At 53.0% G+C, this 22,124-nt stretch overlaps 1 protein-coding gene across 1 annotated transcript; it reads right to left on the bottom strand.

Annotated features, from left to right (window-relative positions):
* Slc38a3 (solute carrier family 38 member 3) lies at window positions 1-17,231 on the bottom strand. Its single transcript, XM_026383959.2, has 16 exons — window positions 17,145-17,231; window positions 8,907-9,058; window positions 8,717-8,798; window positions 8,442-8,557; window positions 7,812-7,885; window positions 7,632-7,724; window positions 7,453-7,534; window positions 6,304-6,386; window positions 6,103-6,161; window positions 5,551-5,715; window positions 5,393-5,472; window positions 5,021-5,121; window positions 4,666-4,790; window positions 4,436-4,580; window positions 2,587-2,690; window positions 1-2,496 (listed from the first exon to the last, which is right to left on the bottom strand). The coding sequence occupies exons 2-16, from the start codon at window positions 9,005-9,007 to the stop codon at window positions 2,392-2,394; spliced, it is 1,515 nt and encodes a 504-aa protein (XP_026239744.1). The 5' UTR covers window positions 9,008-9,058; window positions 17,145-17,231; the 3' UTR covers window positions 1-2,391.
* Between the last annotated feature and the right edge of the window lie 4,893 nt (window positions 17,232-22,124).

Raw genomic sequence — 22,124 nt, 5'->3', positions numbered from 1 at the left:
CTCATGCATGCTATGCAAGTATTCTACTCCTGGGCTACATCCCCAGGCTTAGAACAAGATTTTTAAAGTATAAAGGGGGAGGAAAAAACTGGGAAATTCTTCAAAACATTTAAAAATGCTTAATAAGGCCCAAGGGCCTGAAAACCCATCCTCATGGAGGCTGAATGGCTAGAATTTGACAGCCAGAGACAAGGGATACTCAATTTCACATAGTCTATGGGCACATGGCTTTGGAATCTAGTGCAGTGGTTACATCACCTGTCCTCTCTTTGCTGGAGCTGTTGTCCCCTGATCAGGCTAGAAGAGGCCTTTGGAGGCCAGGGTCCCTCTCAATCCAGTACTATATGTGTTGGGGAGTGGGTAGCTACTGTTAGCAAATCCCACCAGCCTGGTGTTTTGATGATGCTCTATCCTACAGCGCTCTTTGGATGGAAAAAGTATGTGAAAAGATCCCCTGGGCCTATTAGCAGGACAGACTCTGCCTCTTGTTGCCCCTGACTCCCCAGCAGCCAAGGGTTCCAGACAGGGCTCTGGCCCCATCTGATGGAGAACAGGCCTGAGAAATCCAGAGGGTAGCTCCTCATGACAGGGCACCCTAGGCTCCATCCACCTCTAGGCTAGTGTTCAGCTCTTTCCTGTGGCCACAGGTCTTCTGGGTGAGTTTCCAGGCTGGAGTCAGGTGCCTGGAGATGGTGGGAATGGGATTCAGGAAGCCCCCCTCTACTCAGCTGGTACTGCTATGGGCCAAGCAGCCACCAGCTTGAGGAAGTTCTTTTTTCAGGAGTTTCCCAGGCTGGCAGCTGCCTTGCTAGTTCAAACTAGATTTTTCCTGCTGTCCTTTCTCTGGTGGCCTAGCATGGTGCAGGGTCTCTCCTAATGAGGGTTTGATGCCAAGGCCTGGACAGCTCCATCCTGCTGTGTTGCAGCTGGTTTAGGTTTGCCTAAGGCGATGGACAGCTTCCCAGTGCCACTGGGCCAGGACACCTGGGGCCTCCTTGCAGCCCCTGCCCTGCCTTGGACTGCCACCCCCTCCCCCACTGCCACTCAGAGCCCCACACATAGGAACTCACTAACCCACCTTTATTCACAGTTGATTTTACTGTTAATAAAAAGATCAGCCCAATGGAGCATAGGATCCCTGGACTTTTGTCCCTAGACTCAAGGCATTGACAGAGGGTTAACCTGGCAGCCTCGGAGCCAGGGGAGGGCAAGAGGCCCTTCCTGGTGCTTCTTCAGGGCTCAGCTGCCCCCAACTCAGACCCTCTGTGAAGCTGCTGGGGATGCACCTCACGTTGCCTCCTTCCGGAGGCCTCTCTCTGTCCCACTTCCTGGGGCCTCATTAATTCCTCCCCACCTCACCCCGTGAGAAAGCAGGTCTGTGTTGAGCTTGGCCCAGGCCCAGAGCTGGATCTGAGCATGCCATTAGTTGTACTGGGAGGCAGGAGAAGGGGTATGTGGGGGTCTTGCCCTGTCTCCACCTTCATCCAGGCGAGGAGACAGGGGGCTCTCCATCACTATCCGTGTCCTGACCCTATCCCACTTTCTAGGGACCCAGGGACTGTAGAAACCAAGAATATAAAACACAGCTGGTCTTATGTGTATTTATAAAAGGGGGCTGCCAGTCCTTCCCAGCCCTATCCCATTCTGGCCCTTGGGGTCTTTGGCTCCCAGGAGCAGGACACTCTAGGCTTGGTCCCTCGTCTCCCAGCAGTGGAATGTGAGCTATGATCCAGGCTTGGGGTGGGGGAGTCCCAGCCTCCCCAGGACTGGTGAAGGGACAAGGCTAGGGTTCCTTGGGGGGACCCATGCTAGCCCTATCCTCAGCATAACCTTGTGGCCCCAGCTATGGATGGGGTCTACTCTCATGGAAGGGATGGGAAAAGAGAATAAGAGTATTCAAGGGCCTGAGCCCAAGTGTCCAAAAGGGGCCAAAGGGATAGAGGGAGTGAAAGCAAGTGGGATGGAGGAGATGAGGCCTCGGGTGCAGACCCTAACCTTGCAGCAGAGTGGAAGAATGACTGCAGGCCTGGGTTCTAGCTCTGTGTGCCCCTAGGCTGTGACCTCAGGAAGCAGTTGTTGGGCCCCAGCATATGCAACTCTGCCAGGGAGATGAGGGATTTGAGTGGGATCTGAGGCAATAACCCCACCCTGTTCACAGCTCAGGAAGCCTCTAAAGCTTGGGAGCCCTGTAGGTAGTGCCCCAGGGCCTTGGTCCTGGTTCTTTAACAAAAACCTTCCATGGAGAGGACATGGGCGGGGCCAAATGCTATAGTATTTTCCATGCCTGTCTCCCCTATCTTTCTCCCCCTGACTAGCCACTGGATGGAAGCAGGGGCTGGAGAGTCTAGGCAGGGGCACTAGGATAATTAAACGAAACGGTTTGGGGTCATCCTAGTGGTTTCCTCCATGCTGGCTGGTTCCTGAGACCCAGTCAATGATGATGAAGCTCAAGCTCATGGTCATCAGCAAGAGGCCAAGAACAGCAAAGCAAAGGGCCTATAGGATCAGAACTGAAAGTCAGGTATAAAGGTTCAGGGCAGCCTCCTTAGTCCCACACCAACCCACCAGCCTCCAGGTCCCTCGCACCAGAATTTTGGGGGTGGATCTTGCAGGCTCCTTCTCAGTGGGCATGATTCGGAAGTAGAAGATGGCAGGAAAGATGAAAATGAGGCATGGGGCAGATGTGGCACCTGAAAAGAACAAAGCATGGTCACTGATGACTCTTGTTCACTTACTGGCCAAGTTTCAGGGATAGATGCTTCAATGAGATCAAATATTCTCACTCTACTTGAGAGTGCTGCCTGATTCTGGGGAGCCCACCAACCTCTGCCTTTGATCTCCACCTATCAGAATGGAAGGCTGGTGCTGTTGGTGTCAGAAGGAAGTCAATGAACAAAGTTGGCAATGAGAAAAGGAAGTTATGTTGGAGCAATGAAGCCTTAAGGATACTGGCTCCTGGGTATAACTTTCTATAGTTTGGATCCTGAATGTTCCCCAAAGGTTCAAGTATTGGAAGACTCTGAAGGGATCTGGAAGGGTCAAGTGCTAGGATACCTTGGGGCCCAGGGTGGCTGTTGGGAGGTGGTGGAAATGTTAGGAGGTGGGGGGATCTTAGGCCATTGGGAGTGTGCTCTTGGATGGGATTATGGGATCCTGATCTCTTCTTCTTTCCCTTTTATTTCCTGAGCTTGAGGTATGTGGTTAGCTCCTGCAATAATGTGGTACCTTGCTACAGGACCAAAGCAATAGGATCAAAAATCATGAAATGGAACTTCTAAAACTGTGAGCCAAAATAAACCTATTCTCATCCTCTCTCTCTCTCTCTCTCTCTCTCTCTCTCTCTCTCTCTCTGTATATATATATATATATATATATATATATATATATATATATATATATAAATTTTTTTTGGTGGTACTGGGGATTAAACCAGGGCCTTGTGCTTGCTAGTTGAGTACTCTACCACTGAGCTACATCTGTAGGCCCAGTGATTTCTTCCTTACTTCATTTTGAGCTAGATTTTTCAACTCATAAAAGCAATATCTTGTCCTTGATATTCATAATACTCAGCACCAAGACTGTATCAGACCTCACAGAGTTGGGTCAAGGAGTCACAGTGAGTCAGTATTCTGAGTTGGGTCACCCCAAACACGTATCAGAATTGTCTGATCTTCCAGCTCAGAACCCCACCTGTGATGGAACAGTGGACAGAGCATCAAGCCTACAGCTTGGTAATCCTAGGACTGAATCAAGGCTCTCTACTCACTAGCTGTGTGGCCTTGCTGCTTCTTTAATCAGTGTGGACTTCAGTTTCCTTGTTATAATAGGGACAAGAACCAATGAGGTCCTTTTGCTTTTCTTTCTGTTTTTTTTTTTTTTTTTTTTGGTGCCTGGGATTGAACTAAGGGGCACTTGATCACTGAGCCACATCCCCAGCCCCATTTTGTATTTCATTTAGAGAGAGGTTCTCACTGAGTTGCTTAGCACCTCACTTTTGCTGAGGCTGACTTTGAACTTGAGATCCTCCTGTCTCAGCCTCTGAGCAGCTGGGATTACAGGCGTGTGCCACTGCACCCGGCCTGCTTTTCTTTCTTTCCTTCTTTTCAGAAAGGGTCTCATTATGTTGCCAGGCTGGTCTCAGATGGGCTCAAATAGTCCTCTTGCCTCAGTCTCCCAAGGAGATAGGGTTACAGGTGTGTGCTACCATGCCTAGCCTAGTGAGATCCTCTGTGGAGGCCCTTGAACACTGGAGTCCACCTCTGCCTCCCTAGCAAGAAGGATTGACTCAGTAGTTCTCAGGCTTCAAAAGAGCCTACAATAGCCTTAAGGACAGAAGCTCAGATGCACCACCAAAAAAAAAAAAAAAAAAAAAATCACCCAAGATTTGCAGAAGTGAGGCAATACCCCCACTTCCACAGCAGGACCAAATTCTCACCGATGATCCCAAAGATGCCCAGGATGTTGGGGGCAAAGATAACCAGCAGGTTGATACACGTGAGCAGACCAGTCGCAATGAGCACATGCCGCAGCCAGCTGAACTCCTGATTCTGAAATAGCATCTGCTGGATGGCACGGCGCACCTGGGGGCAGGTTGGAAGAGCCATCAGCCTGTCTGCCCCATCAACCCCATTCCCCATTGGCTCAGCCACCCATCCACTGGCTCACCGGGAACAGAACAATCGGCACTGTGAGTGTGACAGCTGTCAGCACGGCCACGCGTACACACAGGATCAGAACATCAAATGGGTCCACCTTGCTGTAGGTGTGCAGCAACTCTGACTCCACCCCGTCTGTGGCAAGCAGGGAAGGTGGTCAGCAGGCCAGGGGTGTTGGACTCTGAGCTGCCTGGTGGACCCTGACACTTTGGGGAGTGGCACTCAGACTCACCTCCACAGCTGCAGGGCATAGGCAGGTATCATGCACCTAATGAGCACCTATAGTATGCAGGGCACCATGGCTGCTGACCAGCCCCTGTCACCCAACCTGGCCTCTGCCCTAGTCCCCACTGGTCCAGTCATACCGTAGAAGGTGAGGTAGCCGAAGAGAGCAGCCAAGAAGTACATGACGTACATGACGGCAATGGACAGGTTGGAGATATGTTGCATCTTTCTCTTGGAGGGGCTATGAGGCAGTAGAGAAGAGAGCTTAGTGACAAGTTGGGCCACATCTGGAGAACTCCATGTGCCAGTCACTTTGGTACCACATCCTCACTATTTGACAGAAGAAGGGAGTCTCCTTCTTGCCCTGAATGTCTTCATAGCAGCCATGGATATCTCTGGCCAGGTAACTTGGATTGTGTTAACCTCCTTGCCCCCTCCCACCCTGGTCCCATCCATTCTCCCCAAACCAGCTCAAGGCAGCCCCAATCCCTCTTCCATCCACAGACACGTACTCCTTGAGCTCTGTGTAGATGGGCAGCACCTCAGGGTGGCAGACGAAGGCGAAGGCCATGATGGGTATGGTATATGCTGTCTGAGGACATATGGGGTTGTGTCAAGCCAGCTCCTTGCCACCAGGCCCCCCCCCATCCCTACCATGGCCTGTTGGAACCTGTGAGTTGAGTGTGAAGTAGCTCGGGGTACAGAGGGCAGCAGCCTCAGGTTCTCCTTGCAGCTGCACTTTCTCCTCAAGGATTTCTGTGTGGCTGAAGTTGCCAGTGACGTTGGCTAAGTTGAGAGGCAGGGGACAGGGCACTTGGAACTTTTTGTAGATGACCTTGGGTGGGAAAGGATGAGGGTTTCAGAGCCAGGCTGGGCTGCCTGTGAGGTCACCATGAAGCCATATCTAGATCACAAATTGGAGGAGCTACTTTTTTTTTTTTTTGGTACCAGGGATTGAACTCAGGGGCATTAGACTACTGAGCCACATCCCCAGACCTATTTTGTATTTTATTAGAGACAGGGTCTCACTGAGTTGCTTAGTGCCTTGCTGAATTACTGAGGCTGGCTTTGAACTTGCGAGCCACTGGGATTACAGGCGTGTGCCACCCTGCCTGGCCTGGAGAAGCTACTTTCTGATCCAGGCATCCCCCAAACATCTGTACCTTCTCTTTGACAGAGGACTCCCCTACCCCTTTCTTGACCAACATGGAGGGTGACTCACAGCAATTAGGAAGAACACCATGCAGCTGAGAGAGAAGCCACTGGAGTAGCCCAAATAGCCTGCAAAAGGGGGAGGATGGCTGTGAGAGTGGAGCTCTCTCATGTGTTCCTCCAATATCCCCTCCAAGAGGACTGTGAGATTGGGATCCCTTCTGTACATCCCTCCAACATCCCCTCCAAGGCCTGACCCTACCACACCCACCAAGCTGCCGCATCAGTGCCAAGGGCAGAATGACAGTGACGGACACCAGGATCACCAGGTAGTTCCCATTCATGTACCAGATCCTGTAGGGATGGGAATGGGGTGCCAGGGTTAAAGTCCACCACTTGGCCTGGGGTGGGGCCACCTGCCTCCCCCAGTTAGGGACATCAGCAGAGCTACTGAATAACCTCTGAAAATCTTTGATCATAACTGAGTCTCCTTGCTCTGAATTACAAAATGGGCACACTCTCACACTCTCCTTCTATGTGATGTAAGGACAAATGTGCTAACCTAGCACACACATAGTTTGTGCTTACTATTGCAGTTCCTGCTGGTGTTTTCATAGCACACATAGGTCTGGGTTGAGCCCTCCTGAGGGAGATGAGTGAGATGAGGGACCTTCCTCTGGGAGGTGGTGTTTTCCATGGGGGCCTTAGGGACTTGCTTATGACCCTGTGGTTCCTCCTGGCATCTGCATTTTGCATCACCCCACCCCCTCAACCTCCTAGAAATGGACATGAGGTTCAGGGAGGTAAGGGGATAAGGGCCAGGACCATCTTTCTAGGACAAACCCAAAGGCCAACTTCTTGGGAAAGGTGGTGGGGTCTAGGAGGCAGTATCCTGGCTCTTCCTGCCTCCCAGAGCTTCACTCAGGCTCACAGCCCCTTCACTTGCTTGGGCTGGGCTGCAAGAGCAGAGCTGGCCACCTTCTCTCTGATTCCCACCCACAAGACAAAGTTGATACCTAGTCAGTGCTGGCTAAAGTAATGGGCAACCAGGACAACCAGGGCTTAATCTCTTGGTGGGAGGAGAGGCGGGGCTGACCCCATGGTCAGGAATAGTAGGTGCTTAGAGATAAGCCTGAGGCTGTCATGCTCACAGGAGGGGTCCAAGCTCAGGCAGGACCAGCTTCCTCAGTCTCACCTTGGTCCCAGCCCCAGGTGTCCCCATCTGGGGAGGGGTTCACTTAGGTGGTCCATAAACAAGTGGGAGCTAAGTGCTGGCTCTGCTGGCAGCTTTCTGTCCTTCCACCAGCCCTATGTCCACAGTCTCATCTTCCCCCAAAACCCAGCCTGGGCCCCCCAGGGCCAGTGGACACAGGGAGGGGGACTGGGACCTCCCACCCTCACCCCCACCCCCAGGGCTCACGAGGTCTTCTCCTCCAGGTTCAGGAATGTCTGTATGACAAGAGGCAGCTCAGATTTGATGATGTACAGATAGCTGGACATGGCTAGGGAGAAGGGAAAAAGGTGCTGGGGTCAGCCAAAACAGCCAGCCCTCAGCCCTGTACATCACTAATTGCCTGCCACCTGCCCAACTGGCTTTACCTCCAATGTTCTGCAGTGTGATGGCCAGGGCTGCTGCCAGCTTTCCAGGAGTTCCAAAGGCACGGTAGCCCAGCTGCTCATAGGCGCGGATGCCTGTAGGAACAGGGGATCAGGACACCCTGGGTAGCTCATACCAGTCTGCTCCAGCTCCACCCTTTTGCAGGCTGGTGGGAGGCTCACCCACAATTCCTGAGGATTTGAGAAGCAGGTGGATGGAATAGCTAGAGAGGAGGGCCACGGCCGTCAATAGGAACCTGGGGAAAACAGAGAAAAAGAAGCCACTAGGGACTCCCCTGGCTGCTAGGGGGTAAGGGTGTCTAGGAAGTCTGGGGAGGTCTATCATCTGGACCCCTGACTGGATGTAGATGCAGGCTCTGCATTTCTGGTGGTTGAATACCATTTTGTTTGACTGAACATGGGACATAACCCATAAGGGTCCCTGTGGGTCAAGAGCAACCTATGACTAAGGAGTTCTTGGAATAAACATGTTTTCCATTTAGGCTTCAGGGCAGATCCCCCAGACCAAGACATGTGTGCCACACAGGTCCTGGCCACAGGGTTTGACCATCACATGTAAACATGGTTGAAGAACAGACTTGGGCCTATAAAGCCGGCTCTGTGTCATGGCCTCAGTGGGTTTTCTGGGCTGTGAAGTATATTTGTCTGGCTGTGGATGTTTGCGCAGAAGTGGTTTGGGTTTAGAGTAAAAGGTCCCCACCCACTGAACAGGGAACTAGTGGGTCCTAGGAGGTCATGGTGGTGGCTTATTCAGGGCTCCCCATCTATACAAGTTTTGCTGAAGGCACTCACAGGAAAAGGATGATGCCTGTATTGGCCATGGCATAGGCGAGTCCCAGGATGCCACTGCCCATGATGGCATTGCTGAGGTTGAACACTGACATCCCAAACGACGTCTTCCCCTCGAACTGCAGGCACCAGAATGGGGTGGTGAAATGGCAGCAAGACTAGGGCATTGTGTCATTCCCCCTTGCTGTCACTTGGCCTCCCATCATCATCAATGAGCATGTATTACTGCAACCAAGCTCCCCACAGTGCCCCCAAGCCCCTTAGGCTAGCTGGCTTACATCGGTGAAGTGTGGCTCCTTGCTGGGGCTTTTCTGTAGGAAGCCCTTACTTTCCACACAGCTCTGTCGAGAGTCCTCAGCTCTGCAGACACAGGCCAGGAAAGGCAGCTCAGTTCCAGTCTTGTACTCTGTACCCCTGCCCTGCACTGTCCCGGCCACCACTGGGACATACCTCTGGTTGTCTACATACCTCTGGTTGCCTGCTGTGGGTGTGCTGACTGGGAGCAGCCCCTCCATGTGTTTGCCATTGGGCACCAGCTCCACCATCTCTGTCTGCAGAGGCACCTCCATGGCTCAGGGACGACCACTGGAAGTATAGTTCTCACACCAACAACAGGCTGTCTGTGGAGCAGCCAGTCCCTCTGGTTATCCCCACTCTGTGGCCCACTGCCCAGTTCCTCAAATGAGGTCAGAAACCATAGCACCCACCCAAAAGGTCACTCAGGACACACACACACACACACACACACACACACACACGCACACACACAGACGTGCACACGCACGCACGGGCGCGCGCGCACACACACACACGCAACTTGCCTGCTGTCTCTCTGTGATCTGCCTTTGTAGAGGGCATAGCTTGGACACCTGAGTATATCCTAATAGGACACTTCTGCCAGCACAACTCCCCTGCATATTCTAGCCTAGTCAAGCCTTTGGGGCCTCAGTTTCCCCATCTGTGAAGTGAGGGTCATCTGGATGACCCAATTCTGAGCCCAATGGCATCAGGGCCCCTGGATGCTGAGTCCTAGGCTCCCAGACTCTACTCTGGGTTTGCACCCTAGATGGACTTCCTCCTTCCACACTAGTCCTGGGAGACAGTTTTATGCACTGGCCCTGTGTGCCAGGGGCATTCTGACCAATATAGAATGGCACTGCCCAACATCTAGAGGCCTCAGGAGAGGGTGAGGGCTGTGGGCTCTGTTCCCAGCCGCCCGGCGGGCACTGCTGGCAGCCAAAACAAAGGGCCCTCTGTGGGCTGAGAGCTGGCGCTGGGAACAGCAGGCGCAGAGGCTGCCCGCCCTCCCAGAGCCAGGAGGCCTGAGGCAGTGCTGGGTGACTGGACACCTGGGCCCTTCCTGCCTGGCTATGGCGAAAGGCCCTCAGGGGACCTTCCAGGAAATGGGTGTTCCATGGCTCAGTTCTCTGGGCCTCATGGTCTTCATCTTCCACATAGTCCTGGCCCCAGGACCATGTTCTCCTTGTAGCCTCTCCTCTCCTCCAGGGAGGCCCCAGTGCTCATGTGCCCATTATCCAGGATCATACCTCCAAGCAGAACTCTCATTCCCCGAGTCCCTGGACAGAGCTCAGGGGCTCGACCACCTGAAGAGGAGCCTAGATCACCAGGTCAGTGTCCTTTTCTCTGTTCTCAGGGCCTGGCCTAGCTGGATTCTAGGATCCAGCTTCCCTCCGCTCCCCCTGCACACTGCCCAGACAACTTACTGGCCCCTCGCCCACCAGTGGGGCCTGGAGTTGCCTATCCCATGCCCAGAACGTGTCTGAATCCAGGGTCTGTCAGGACATCACAGACTGGCTAGTAGAACTGAGCCAGAGTGCAGATCAGGAAAGGTGGTTCTGCCTGGCAGGTTGGCCAGAGACTAGTCCTGGGGCCATGGTACCCCTCTGCTTGGGAACCCCAAGTTCTGCCCTGAATCCCCATTTCCCACTGCAGACCCTTGGGTCTGCTCTTGAGTCTAGAGCGCCAGGGAACTCAAACCAACACTATGTGCTGGGAACAATGAGGAGATGGGGATAGCTGCCTCACATTACCACTACAGGACCCCCCCTCTCCATTGCCCCAGACCAGAGTTCAGATCCCTGTCATCTCAGCCCTGGAGATCCCATACCTGGCATCCTACATGCTTCTGTTCCTCAGCTGTCAGCTCTGAGCATCCCTCCCCTCCCAGCCAACTTAGCTAGGACATATGTTAAAATATCTCTCTCTCTTTTTTTTTTTTTTTGGTATAGTTCAATCTTTTGAAGATTGAACCCAGAGGTGCTTGACCACTGAGATACCCACCCCCCAGCCATTTTTTAAATTTCAAGACATGTCCCACTAAGATACCCAGGCTGGCCATGAACTTACAGTCCTGCCTCAGCCACTTGAATAGCTAGCATTACAGCTGTGTACCACCATACCTGGCTTGATATCTCATCTTGCGCCCTCTTTCCCTAGTCCAGGGTTCCCTAGGCCAGCCTGTTCTCATGCCCCTGCCTAACTCTTGCCATCAGAGTCCCTCTAAGGATTCCACCTGGATGCACAGGTACCAGTGACGGGTCTCCAGAGTCCCTCCAGAGCTCCCCCTGGCACTAAGCCAGGGTTGCCCTTGCCTGGCCCCCAGCCCTGGGCAAGCTAAGACAGGCCCTTGGAGTGTGCTGAGTCGGCAGCAGGCACAAAGCACCCTTCTCTGTCTTAATAACCAAGGTCTGAAGGCTTGTCTGGGCTGGTGTGTGTAGGGGGTGCACTATACACTGGCTACGGTGTCCCATCAGGACACCTAGCAGCCAGACACTGCCTCCAGGGAAACCCCAATCCATGGCATGGGCCTTGGGAGGTGTATGAGGTTCTGGCTCTAGGTTCACTATCCCCCTGCTGGATGAAGGCTTCAACCTTTAGGGTCTGGTGGTCATTATTCACTCATAACCAGTCATTGCTGGGTCTCAGGCTGGGCTGAGATTCCAGAAAGGACATGAAATATCCCTCTTCAAGTGACCTCCAGTCTGGAAGCAGGGGAAAAAGAGCAAAAAACAATAAAACAAATTCCACCCCTCCACACTACCCTAAAGTTCCTGCTACAAATATGAACCACATTGTACTTGGACTCAGAGAAGGGGAAAGAGGGCCTGGGGACATAGCTCAATGATACAGTACTAGCCTAGCATGTGTGAGGTTCTGGGTTCTATTCCCAGCACAGCAAAAAAAGACAAGAAAAAGGGAATGGGGTAAAAGGAGTCATCAAGGAGGGTGATGAAGCCAGTCCTAAAATTCCAATAGGAGGCCCTGAGGTGTGGAATAGGAAAGAAGGCCTCAGACAGAGGGCTAAGCATGGGCAACGCTTCTGTGGTGTGGGGCAGGCAGTGAGGGTGGAATAAAGTTGTTGTGGCTACAGACAAGCCTGAAAGGCCATGGCAAAGTCTGTACATAGGTCAAGGCCAGGCCTGAGGGCTAGGAGGCCAGAGTGGGATTAGCTCTGGCCTGGCACTCAGGACCGTAGCCATTCCCTGAGGCTGCTAGCCCATCTTTGAAAGCTCTCATCCCTCAGGCTTGGTGCCTCCCACAATCCTTTGCATTGGGGAGTCAGGAAAAACTCAGAGGGGAGCCCCTGAAGGACAAAGCTGCCAGTGAAGCCTGACCCACGGTGGTGAAAGCCTGGACCAGACCTGAGGCAAAGGTCTGGCCTGGCCAGCCTCACTGTGTAGCCATAGAAAGAGTATTCCTGAGACAGGGTTTCCATGACCTCTGGCATCCAGGTTTCCTATGAGGCTTGGCCAAAGTTGAGGATAGAATGAGGAGCCTCCCTAAAGCCTTTGCCCCGAGAACAGACCATAGGTACCCAGAGAAAAGTCAAGCATTACAGCAGGGCGATCATTATGACTGTGGGAAAGTCATCAAAATGGCATCTGTCACGGGTACAGAATTGATGACCTGGGCTCCTGCTCTGGGAGTTATTTGCTCTACTGGGAGAGAAGACCAGGGGGCCCAGGAGCCACAGGATGGTGTAGCAGGTAACACCTGCCCACGCGGGCATCACAGAGTGAGAATTCATCAGGCACACCTCTGCAGGTGTTGAGTTTGGCTAATTAAAGACTTTCAGGCCCAGGAATCCAGGCCACTGTGGGGTGATTGCTTTCGTCAGCCACTACAGGAAGCACACCTCTTTGCCCTGGGATCAAGGTCCTTGGAGTCCCCAGGCTCTGAATCCTGCTTTCCTTTCCAATGCTCAGGGACATAAGTCCATCTGCAGTGGTGGGCTGGCTACAGGGAGACATCTGCTTGCCCTTCCTTTGGTCCTGTGGCCACATGCACTGATGGAGGCATAACCCCATTGATAATATTGCTATAGGCCAGGCTTCCAATACCTAGAGAGTCCTGACCTCAGTCCAAGGAGGACCTGGGGAGAAGCAGCTAGTGTGGCTTGAGGTCTGCTGTGGTTATCCCTGGGTGAGGTTCGGGGTGAGGGCTGTCCACAGTCCCAACTCAGCCCATCCTTACCATTCCCCTCCTTGGCTGAGACAGGGCACTCACACTACCCAGCTACCCCTCTGCCCACCATCTTCTCCAGGCTTCAGGGGAAAGAAAATCCTTTCTAAGGCAGAGTATAAGTCAGTGGGTAAACTAGATGCAATCAACATATTTGAATTGTGTATCCTCCAGGCACAGCCAGGGGCTACTGGGAGCTGAGGTCAGAGGTCTAGGGCTAGGGCAAGTAGGAGGCTGTTAGAATAGGGGAGAGTACAAAAACACCCCCTTGTTCCTCCCCCAGGCCACAACCCCATATTTTATCCCAGTCCCCCATCTGCCACTCCTCATTGTCAACAACACATAACAAAAAGTAGCCAACCCTGGGCTGGTTCTGAGGGGATAATGTACAGGAGGGGGCACATTCAGAGAAAGGTTAATGGCCCAGAACATTAATAGAGTCACCACACCAAAACCTCATTTCCCAGCTCCCTGGTTCTGGGATTAGGGCTCTCTGTGTCTGTGATCTGGGCATCCGGAAGTGTCTAGGAGGATCTGAGAGTCCCAACCAGGACCGGAAGGTAGACTTTCCTTTGGTGGGGAACATTTCCTAGACATCCAACAGATGCTTACCAGCCGCATAGGCTTTGCCTCCTACCCAGCCCTGGACCCTCCTTGCTCAGGCTTCCTCCATTGGAGGTTGTAACCAGAACCTCTTGACTCAAGACTGGGCTAGAAGCCAGGTGTTGTGGCACAAACCTATAGTCCCAGCTTCTTGAGAGGCTGAGGCAGGAGGACTGCTTGAGCACAGGAGTTTAAACACAGCCTGGGCAACAGAGCAAGACCCTGTCTCAAAAAAAAAAAAAAAAAAAAAAGACTGGGCTAGAGCCAGCAGCACCTCCCTCTCCCCCTCCATTGCCAGCCTGCTGAGAGGGACGTGTAGCCAGAGGCCCAGCAGAGGCAAAGGACAGGACATCACGTGACTGTGGCCCCCCAGGGGCAGGGGAGACCCTGCGCCAGCCAACTCATCTTCCTCCCTGCTGACCCGGAATCCCCTGGAGGCGGCCAAATATTTGGACAGCCGGACTTCTGGCCCCAAAGAAAGCTGGAACACAGGCCACGGGCAGTTCAGGACTCATTGGAGACCATGATGGGGGGCTAAAGGCAAGGTCAGCCTGGAGGAGGGGTGACATCCAACATCAGGAAGAAGCAGAGAGAGGCAGAGGGAGGGAAGAGAGAGACTGGGAGAGATCAGGGAGAGAAAGCACACACACATTCAATATATGCACCCATGCATACTGATCTAGGCAGACAGACAGACAGACAGACAGAGGCCTAGCCCAGGGAACTAGAAGAAAAATGGACACAGTCAGAGAAAAACACAGAGAGACAAAAATCACATGTAATAGGTAGACAGACATTCAGACAGGGAGACAGAAACAGAGACAACCAGAGAGGTAGGAAACAGAAAAGTCCAACCAGTCAAAGATAGCCAGATGGAAAAAGACACAGACAGACTGAAAGAGATGGTGGAACGAGACAGCCAAGGAAAGACAGAAAACCCCAGAAGGAAGAAGAAGGGGAGAGGGGCTGGATGTGGTAATACATCTGTAATCCCAGTGACTCGGGATGCTGAGACAGGAGAATTGCAAATTTGAGGCCAGCCTCAGTAACTTAGAGAGACCTTCAGCAACTTAATGAGAATTGGTCTCAAAATAAAAAATACCAAAAAAAAAAAAAAAAGAGAGAGAGAGAGAGACAGAGAGAGACAGAGAGAGACACCAGAATGCCCACATGAGGGGGCAGGATGCTCAGTGGGCACTGCAGGAATGACCAGATAGAACCCCATACAAAGGCAACCACTGCATCTTTACATCTTTGCCAGGGCAGGTTATGACCCCGCCGGCTAGGGACAATTGTCATCTAGAAGGTGCAGCTAAACCCACTAGGGTCACAAGGCCAGGATCAGCCACCTGAAGCACCTCTGGTCCTGCACCTGAAGTTTTACTATTGTAACAATGGAAAAGACATGCAAAAATGATGGTCAGTTATAGTGACTCCTATTCCCAATGACCACACACGTGTGCAGACGTGCTGGCTGAGAGGCTGTGTACAGGACGTGGCCTGCAGAGCGGAAATTCAAAACCAAGCCACCCTAGGCTACTGGCAGGAAAGGCCCTCCTGCCCAGCAGCTGGTCCTTTCCTTTGGCCTCTAGAAGCCCCGCCTGGTCCTTAAGATCCCCACCCTGCCCTCCCATCCAAAGTCAAAGGTCCACCTCTTCAGTACTCTTCCACCCACAAGACTGAGTGCTCATGAGTCACACAGTAAGTGCTTAATAAGTGTTGGATGAATGGAATGAGTTCAAGCCCCTAGGCAAGCCCTCAGCCCATCTAACCTGCTCTAAGTGGGGCTTGACCCTGATCATATCTGTACAAGAACATACTTCCACAGGGCCGCCATCCCAACACAGCATGGACTACAAATCCCATCCCAGCTTTTCGTGCACATAAACATCAAAACTGCATCTCCCTGGTAGCCAGTCAACCCCTTCCCTTGCAAATGTTTCATTTTCCTCTGAAACTGAATGTCTGACCTCACACTCAGCCAAGACTTCCAAGGTGTGCTCAATTCAACTTGAAATCTTTCCCCATCCTGGCCCAGAGACTATGAATCACCAGCCTAATCTCATTGTGCCTCAGTTTCCCCATTTGCCTTACTAGAGCAGTGGCATAAGGACAGAAAGCAACCAACTCTTGTGATCCAGCCACTTGGAGCCCTGGACCTGGGGGTGGGGTGGGCTTGTAACATGGGCCAAAAGAACCAGCACTCAACAGAATGGCTTGAGAGGCCCATGAGGACATAGGCTCTATGGGCCCAGGCACAATGAAGTTCTGAAACACACTTCCATCCTCCCCCAGAGACAATCCCCTATACCCACTCCTAAGAAGTCAGATTGCCATTCTTGATTTCAGATATTCCAGTTCTCTCAGAGATGGGACAGGCCTGGTCCTATCCACTCCAGATCCCTCCCTCAGTAGGGGCTCCCAGAGGGATGGCTTCCATGGCTGTATGAACCTCCCCCTTTCAAAAAGGAACTGTCCTTGGATCTCTAGCTTTATGTCACCCAGAATGAGAACTGGGAGGGTCTGGCCTCCCTTCTACAAGGAACTAAGCCCCTATTCCAGACCAAGTGCCTCTTCCATGGGCAGCAAAGTATCAGGAGGCAATTACAGAAGGAAGGACAGAGCTAACAGGCTGAAGGAAGGATGGGCATGGGAAGGGGTGTTCTCCCCATGCTGCTCAGGACTCCAGAGCCATTGAATTAGCCCTCCTCAGCTCCATTGGAGAGTCTACACCTGGGCTCAGGGTTCAGGTCGGGGTGGAGGGAGGGAAGAACCCCACAGGTCCCATCCTTGACCTCCTTCCTCGGGTGTAAACAAAAGCACGCATTCGTTGTGGCCAATGGAAGGGGACAATTCAGGCAGGGCGGGCTCATGCAAACCGCGTCTTGGACCCTTTTCTCCGCGTGTGCGCTGGGCTAGGCTCTTATATCCCGCCCGCCCGGCATAGTTGCCAGGTGGGGAGGAGCGCACAAGGCGTCCCGCACTTAGGCCAAAGAGCCACGAGAGCCCTGCGCCCGCGGTGCCCGCTGGCCCCGCTGCAAATGGCACTGGCTCTGGGGCCAGCATGTACCCCGCGGCCCCTCAGGCTGTCCGGCCCGATCTGCCCTCAAACCCCTGCCCAAAGAGGCCAGGATAAATATACTCGGATTCCGGGCGTGCCAGCCAGTGGCTCTGCCTGTTAGGCTCCCGTCGGGGCAGCGCTCCAGGGACTGCTCCGGGGCCCTCTTGAGTGGTCCTCCGGGACCTCTCTAGCCCGCCCCGCGGGCCATGCCTCTGGGAACCTGGTCGGGTGCTGCCTGAGTGCCCAACAAGGCGTCCTATGATCCCAGTTCTGGGGGCCGCTGACCTCCTGCTGTCCAGCCTGGCCCTCCCGAAAAACCCCAGTGGACCAGGCGCCCCTTCCGGAACCCTGGCTCAAGCCTGGAACTGCGTCCCGACTGGCAGGTCCGCAGACCAGTGCCTGGAGCGCGCGGGGTTCTAACTTGCCGGAGGCTAGGGCGCTTGCCTAGGTCGCAGAGGTCGAAAGGTGCTATCCAGAGCTTGCAACAGACGCCAGCTAGGCGAGTAAGACAGGGCTAGCCCGGGGGCCCTCAGCCTGTAGCCCGACGTCCCCAGTGGTACCTGGCCTAGTGGGTGGGCACGCGCGGCGCTTGGCTCAGGCTGGCTCGGTCTGCTCTGCTCTCCAACTGAGCGCGGGGCTGCCACAGAGCCAGCAGAGGCTGGGGATGAAGGGCGCTCGGCCCCGCCCCCGGTCCGCCCCCGGCCCGCCAATCCCCGGCGGCCCAAAGGAGGAGGGGCTGTCCGAAGAGGGACGGGGGCGGGACGGGCCTGGAGCAGAGGGGCAGCTGGGGCGAAGGGAGTCCCTAGGTTTTGGAGTGCTTACTTGGTTTTTAAGGATTGGCGAAATGCTTCAGGCCAAAACAGATTCTCTCAGAGGTCTCTTGGTGATCTAAACCCCTGAAATGCTCTGCCCTCCTGTCTTTGAAGCCAGAGGGAATCTTTAGTCAAGAGGAATGGGAACAGGGCAAAGCTTAACTTCAGTGAAGGGTGCTCTGCGTGGAGTACTTTTAGACATTACTTAGGCATTTCTTTCCTTTTTTTTTTTTTTTTTGGGTGTATGTGTGTGTGTGTGTGTGTGTGTGTGTGTGTGTTGGTACTGAGGATTGGGCCCAGTCCCTCTATCACTGAGAACTTTTTTATTTTTTGTTTTGAGACAAGATCTCACAAAGTTACCCAGGCTGGCCTCAAATTCACCATCCTTTTGCTTAAGCCTCCCCAGTAGCTGGGACTGCAGGCATGGCCACCTCACCCTTCTTAATCAGTGATGGGATGATGGGGTGGGAATGGGAAGGACTTCCTATTATCAATTCACCCCAGATATTTAGAAGAAAATATTATTGAGGCTGGAAAGACAGGAGTAGGGGAAGTGAGGACAGGAAGGGAGTCAGGTGACCTCTCTCTGTGTCTTGCCTGGGGCCTTCTAGATCATGCCCTCCAGGCTGGCCCTGCTCTGAGGACAGAGGTTTTAGGGTGGCCTCCTTCTTGACTGAAGGCTTCTGTCCCACCCCTGTCTGCTTCTCAACTAGGGTCTTGTGCTTAGAGGTGGCTAGTAGGTGTAAAGCTCCAGGTCCAGCCAACAGGGAGCTGGGGGAGGCATTGACCTTTCAGGATAAACTGGAGGGGGGGTTTCCAGAACAGCTGTGCCCCTTGCTTCTCAGCCACTGGCTCTGATCCGATTAATCCCATGGCCTCTGCTGTTCCTATCCACGCTGGACTTCTCTGTGTCATGTCTGCCCCACTTCCTGTTGTGGGGGGAATGCCTTCAGAGGACAAGCCTCACCCCTCCCCTGCCATGGGCTGGGAGTCAGGACTCCCAGAATCCAGGACTTCTGGATTCTCTTCCTGCTGACTCATAGCCAAGCCTTAGCATACCTCAGTTTCCCTCTGTATCACAAGGAAAAGGCTTTGTCTTTCCCTGACCCTGAGGAGTATGGGCGAAAGGAAAGCTGTAAGCTATGGTCAGGGGTCCAGGAGGGCTAAAGAGAAATGTATTGGGATGGGGGAAACCTCCAAAAACCTCAAGTCACCTAATTCCTGCCTTGTCAGTAAAAGGGACTTGGCTTTGCCTCCTGATCTGGGGCTAATATAATTGACAGAATGGAGCTCACCATGATCATGAGGGGCCATTAGACTCCCACTATCCAAAGGACATAGACAGAACCCTGGATGTTCAAGGAGCCATTTACAAAGAGCTACTGGCTCCCATTGGCAGTTTGTTTTTTCATTACTTTTTTTCTATTTGCATTTGGTACTGGGGGTTGAACCCAGGGATGTTCTACCACTGATCCACATTCCTGTCCCTTTTTTTTTTTATTCTTTAAACCTTTATTTATTTTTATGTGGTGCTGAGGATAGAACCCAGTGCCTCATTCGTGCTAGTCAAGTGCTCTACCACTGACCTATAGCCCCAGTCCCCCAGCCCTATATTTTTAGACAGTAGTGTCTAAGTTGCTGGAGGCCTTCCTAAGTTACTGAGGCTTATCTCAAACTTGCAATATTCCTGCCTCAGTCTCCCTAGTAGCTGGAATTACAGGCATGTACAGGCAAATCCAGCTCCACTGGCAGTTCTGATGAGCCAGACCTGGTTCAAGGTCATCCAGCATGTGAGTGTAGAGGTCCTCAATTTATACTGGAGGGAGCAGGTCTGGCTGGACTGAGCTGCTGTGGAAGTCCCAGAGGAGGGTATGATGTGGGGTCCCTGGGCCAGACTAGTTGTGGCCAGGCTGGGGGAGGAGCTGACTGTTTGTTGTTGTTAGGCCTGGGCCCCCGCCAGGGCAAACACAGCACTGAGGCCTTTCCCACCACCTGCCGAATCTCCCAGCCCAGCCTGCAGTGGCTGGACAGCTGGGCAGCAGAGATGGGGCTATGTGAGCTGCCAGGCACCTTCTCCCAGAGACCAGAGGAAATGTCTATCCATGCAACTGCTGTGTAGGGAGCAGCAGCTTGGGAGTAAGGGAGGTTTTATCTCCTGCATCAGCCCAGCTGCTGCTTCCACTCTTCCATCTCTGCATCTCAAACACAGGTCCAGGAAAGTACCAGACATATGGAGCAGAATTTAGGGTCCCCAGGATTGCCAGATCCTTCTTTCACTATTTCAGAAACCTCTCACTCACCCCACCCTTTCCAGTCATGAACACTCAGCCTCCAGCAAGGCAGCCTCTTCTCATGACACCACCATATCCACTGGCCCACATCTACTTGATGTCCCAAGACCCTCTCCCAACAGTGATGTCCCGTCTTCACCTCTAACCCAGTCCTTCTCAGAACCCAGCATCTGGATCCACTGGCTACTTAGGCACCCTTCAGGCTCCTTCCCTCACCTTCAATTGGCCTACCTGATATCCCCCCACCTGCTCCCAGTGCCCCCACCTCCACCCTATGCCTTGGCCCAGCTGGCCACACATGATCCTGCTCTTCCCAGAATATTCTAGTCTTCATGTTGCTGTGCTTCTGCCCTCTTGCTTCCTAAGGCACGAGGTCCCACCTTCTTGGCAAATTTCTACTTGTCCCTTAGCACACAAATAGAAGATCATCTCTGAGAACCCTGCCTGAGTCACCAGAAGAGCCAGCTATCTCAGGATTCACTGTGGTGGCCCTACCATCTCACTCAGTTCCAGCCTCCACATCTCCAAGTGCTCTCTATGGTCTAAATGGGAAAGCACCTTTCAGAATGGAGGGCATGAATCAAGGAAAATCAATAGCCAAGCCAGACTCTGGCTTGGCTCTGCCAAGGAGAAGGAAGGCACATGCCAGGGTTGGGAAGAGAAAGGACCCACAGGTGGAGGAAACCAGAATGCATGTGAAATCAGCACTTGTTAAGTGGAGAGCTGTGTGCAGGAACAGGACACTTGCTCTGGAATTCTTAGAGATTCAAAGGCCTCATAGAAAAGGATGGTTCTCACTCTATTCACCAGGGTCAAGGACTCAGGCCCATGCACCTGACCACATTCTTAGTTTGGTACCTTGGAGGCTGCTCTTTGAGCATGAAGGACCTTCTCTCCAAGAAGTTTATTAGAATGAAGTAGTGCAGCGGGTAATGACAGGGATTTTGTGGGCAGAGGCAAAGGAGAGTTTAATCTTACACACAAAGTGTGGAATTGTGGAGGGGACCCATAGGAAACCCTGCTATTTAGCCTTCCCCAGTCTGGGGGCCAGGGCTGGTGCCTCTTGTCCAAGGCCTGCCCCTGCAGCTCTGGCATGCCCGCCCTCTTTCCCCTGAGATCTGGCCCCCAGCTTCTCTGGCCACTGAAGCGGCTTAATGATCCCAGGTCACATGGGCTGTGCTGCTGCCCATGGGGAGGGCCCAAACCCCCAGTGGTCATCTGGCCAGGCCCTGACGTCAGCAGCATTAACCGTCCACCAGGCTTGTCTAATCTCTGGTCAGTGACTAGGCTAGGTTAGTCCTGTCAGAGCCAGAGCTAAAGACCACAGAGTCTCTCAGGGACACCTTGAGATTGTAAGTCAAGAGAGATGGTGGTGGCTGGTGGTGCCCATAGTAAATGTCCCCCACCTACATGACAGGTGAGGCCATGGTCCTGATTCTAGGCCAGCTCTCTCTGATTCAATACCCTGGACTGTGAATCGGTCATCAGGCCACCGATCCTGTTCCTTCGGATGTAATTACACTGGTAAGTGGGGCTGAGGAGTGAGGTGAGTGGCTGGAGACAAAGCTCCCCCCCACCCCATTTGCTGGTCATAGATGAGGTAGCTTGAGGCCAGGCAGTGTCTCCAGCCCTCATGATCCAGGCCTACCAATCTTTAATCCCAGACTCTAAAGTCAGAACCATCTGTGGAGGGCAGGGTCCAGCCCCTACATGGTGTTCTGGCTCTCTGTGTTCTTTGCCCAGGAAGGATGAGGACTTCATTACCATTCTAAGACAAGGTAGCCATGAGGAAGATCCCATTAATCCACCCATTAATCCACCTCTCCTTCTTAGTCTACCTTCCTCCTTCTGAAGCCTCACACTTCCAGCTAGCTACTCAAGGCCTCCTATCCTCTCCTTTGCCTCTGCCCACTAAATCCCTGTCATTACCCTCCTGCACCACCTCATTCTAATAAACTTCTTGGGGAGAAGGTCCTTAGTAGAGATGAATAGCTCCAGCTCAGCAGACCCAAAGACCACCCAGCAGGGATTCTGTACCACTGGCCTGAAAGCCCCAAACTCCTTCACTCAGGCTTGTGAACACCACCAGTATAGCTCCCACATGTGTACTTGGCTCCCTGAGCTATTTAGTTTTCTTCCCCTGCTCAGGTCTGTGTGCCCTTACCCTCCCTTCTTACCTCTCCAGCCCACTGCAAGTTCACAGTTCCAACATCCATCTGGACATTGAGGACGCCATCTATAATCTGCCTTCTGCTCAGCCCCAAGTATCTATCTATCTGTCACCTGGATATCTGCCCCAAGTGACCAAAGGTCCTGCTAACAGCCCATTCAATACTTCCCTGTGGTCTGGGCTTGGTGCAGCATCACATGTGCTTGGTGCAGCATCACATGTGCTTGGTGCAGCATCACATGTGCTTGGTCCAGCATCACATGTGCT

The sequence above is a fragment of the Urocitellus parryii genome, chromosome 2, assembly GCF_045843805.1.
Source record: "Urocitellus parryii isolate mUroPar1 chromosome 2, mUroPar1.hap1, whole genome shotgun sequence".
NCBI classification, from domain to species: domain Eukaryota; kingdom Metazoa; phylum Chordata; class Mammalia; order Rodentia; family Sciuridae; genus Urocitellus; species Urocitellus parryii.
This window is presented reverse-complemented; position numbering and strand designations above follow the sequence as displayed.

What these genes read in the sequence shown, in the direction of transcription:
- Slc38a3 (XM_026383959.2), bottom strand. Translation starts at nt 9,007, where the DNA reads ATGGAGGTGCCTCTGCAGACAGAGATGGTGGAGCTGGTGCCCAATGGC. An exon ending in CACACTGCAGAACATTGGAG is followed by an intron (nt 7,535 to 7,631) that starts GTAAAGCCAGTT and finishes CCTTCTCCCTAG; the next exon opens with CCATGTCCAGCTATCTGTAC. An exon ending in GATCCACCCCCAAAATTCTG is followed by an intron (nt 2,497 to 2,586) that starts GTGCGAGGGACC and finishes CTGATCCTATAG; the next exon opens with GCCCTTTGCTTTGCTGTTCT.